Below are 2,500 nucleotides of genomic sequence, written 5' to 3'. Positions count from 1 at the left end.
TTGTGTTTTAATTGGGTGGTGGTGCTCGGGAGGTCGTGGTTGTTATAGTAACTTTACAGTGGAGTGGAGTGAAGAGGAGTGGAGAGGGGGGACTGGAATTGTGTGTGTGTGTGTGTGTGTGTGTGTGTGTGTGTGTGTGTGTGTGTGTTAGTAGGAAAGTGTGTTTCTAAGTGTGTGTGTGTGTGTTTGAGTGTGTGTGTGTGTGTGTGTGTGTGTGTGTGTGTGTGTGTGTGTGTGTGTGTGTGTGTGTGTGTTTGAGAGTGTGTGTGTGTGTGTGTGTGTGTGTGTGTGTGTGTGTGTGTGTGTGTGTGTGTGTGTGTGGTCTCTTCAGGGTCTAAGTGGGGGGTCTCAACCTCTTAACCCCCTCCCCTCCTCCGCTCCACTCCACTCTCTCTCAAGGGTCTGAGTCTGGCCTCCTGGGCCACAAGGACTCTCATTCTCCCTCTAGTTCTCCGCTCCTCTCTGAAGAGCTTTTCACTCGTTCCACTCCTCCGCACGCTAGTCATCTCTATCCCTCCATTCAGAATCAGAATCAGAACACTAATGGAAGAGCAGGACAGGGGAAAGGCTGCCAATGTAGACGAGGCTGGGCTAACGTGCACGAGGCCAGTGAACAAGACTCACATGGGCATGGCTGGGCTAACGTGGAAGAGGCTAGGCTAATGTGAACAAAGTTAGGCTAACGTGGACGAGGGTGGGCTGAAAAACTGTGTGTGTGTGTGTGTGTGTGTGTGTGTGTGTGTGTGTGTGTGTGTGTGTGTGTGTGTGTGCGTGAGTGTGCGAGTGAGTGTATGTGTGTGTGTGTGTGTGCATGTGTTATTTGAATGACCCTATAATATTTGTAATCCACAAACACACACAGACATTGACGTTGGCCTGTACACAAACTCCCAAACACACTACAAGCCTTGGTGCACTGAGGTCACTGGCTCAAGTAGGTCTTGACTTCCTAATACATAGTGAACTCCTCTGGGACAAATTGGATGTTTATGACAGACACCAACTATTTACTGAACAAATAAAACACACACACACACACACACACACACACACACACACACACAGACATTGACGTTGGCCTGTACACAAACTCCCAAACACACTACAAGCCTTGGTGCACTGATATCACTGACTCGAGTAGGTCCTGACGTCCTAATACATAGTGAACTCCTCTGGGACAAGACCAATGAATGCTGTATGTCTGTGCGTGAGACAGAGAATGACCAATGAATGCTTAAGAGTGTGTTTGTGTGTGTGTGTGTGTGTGTCTGTGTGTGTGTCTGTGTGTGTGTGTGTGTGTGTGTGTGTCTGTGTGTGTGTCTGTGTCTGTGTGTGTGTGTGTCTGTGTGTGTGTGTGAGAGAGAGAGAGAGAGAGAGAATGCTTAAGATGTGCATGTGTGTCTGACCAGTGAATGCTGAAGAGGTCTGTATGAGAGTATGTGTGTGTGTTTGTGTATGTGTGTATGTGTCTGTGTGTGTGTGTGTGTATATGTATGTGTATGTGTATGTGTGTATGTGTGTGTGTGTGTGTGTGTGTGTATGTGTGTGTGTATGTGTGTGTGTGTGTATGTGTGTGTGTATGTATGTGTGTGTATGTGTATGTATGTGTGTATGTATGTGTGTATGTGTGTGTGTGTGTGCGTGTGTGTGTGTGTGTGTGTGTGTGTGTGTACTCATCTCTCTGACCTGTCGGTGGTGGCGGCGGTGTTGTTGGGCGATGATGGACCCGTCCCCGTCCCCATCCCCGTCCCCGTCCCTGGCACTGCGCCCGGCGCCCTCTGCTTGTTGACCTTGGCGTAGAGGCCGTCCAGCGCGTCCTCCCCCGAGGGCTCCCGGCTGTGCCCCGGCCCGGGCCCCAGGGCATGTGGGTGGGCATGTGGGTGGGCATGGGGGTGGGCATGGGGGTGGTGCGGGTGGTTGGGTGGGGGCCGTGGTGGTGGCGGGCTGTGGGGGGAGGGTGAGCGCGTGTGGGGGTGCGGGGGGGGCCCGCGCAGGGTCAGGGGGGGCGAGGCCGGGGCACGGAAGGCGTGGATGCGGGCGTAGTTGGGGTCCGCGTCGTCGTCCTCCACGTCCTCCGGCGACGGGTAGCGGTCACGCGCCTGGCGGTCGCGGAGCTCCTGGTGCTTGGCCTCGATCCTGATACACACATATACACACACCAAAGATCAGGTTCAGTATATACATGTAGCACACACACACGCACACACACGTGCACATAAAAATAAGCAAAAAAATAAAGTGATAAATTCCATGATTTGAACCTTGCAAACATGGACCATAAAGACAAAAGGAATAGGGTTACAATTTCAGCTAACTTGAAGATGATTTAGAGGTTGCACAAGCAAGTTTTGAGAATTTTCACTTAAACAATGTTAAATGGCAAAGCCGTGTCAGATTATTACATAGTTTGTCTCTGTGATCTGGTATATGTTCATGAAAAATGAATTTCTACAGATAATCCCATATATTTCATTAATAAGTAATATTCTCTTGAGACACT

The 2,500-nt window shown here is 50.4% G+C and overlaps 1 protein-coding gene across 1 annotated transcript in view; it reads right to left on the bottom strand.

Moving 5' to 3' along the window:
• The window catches only part of pard3bb (par-3 family cell polarity regulator beta b), a 347,724-nt gene that overhangs the window by 81,385 nt on the left and 263,839 nt on the right, over positions 1-2,500 (bottom strand). Inside the window, exon 20 of the mRNA XM_076262746.1 lies at positions 1,687-2,136. Within this exon, the coding sequence (XP_076118861.1) occupies positions 1,687-2,136 (450 nt within the window). The remainder of the gene's footprint in view (positions 1-1,686; positions 2,137-2,500) is intronic.

Source organism: Alosa pseudoharengus, unplaced genomic scaffold (assembly GCF_046254945.1).
Source record: "Alosa pseudoharengus isolate Yale_2024_CS ecotype anadromous, Long Island Sound unplaced genomic scaffold, YU_APseudo_1.1 YU_APseudo_1.1_scf_3, whole genome shotgun sequence".
Classification (NCBI taxonomy): Eukaryota; Metazoa; Chordata; class Actinopteri; order Clupeiformes; family Clupeidae; genus Alosa; species Alosa pseudoharengus.
This window is presented reverse-complemented; position numbering and strand designations above follow the sequence as displayed.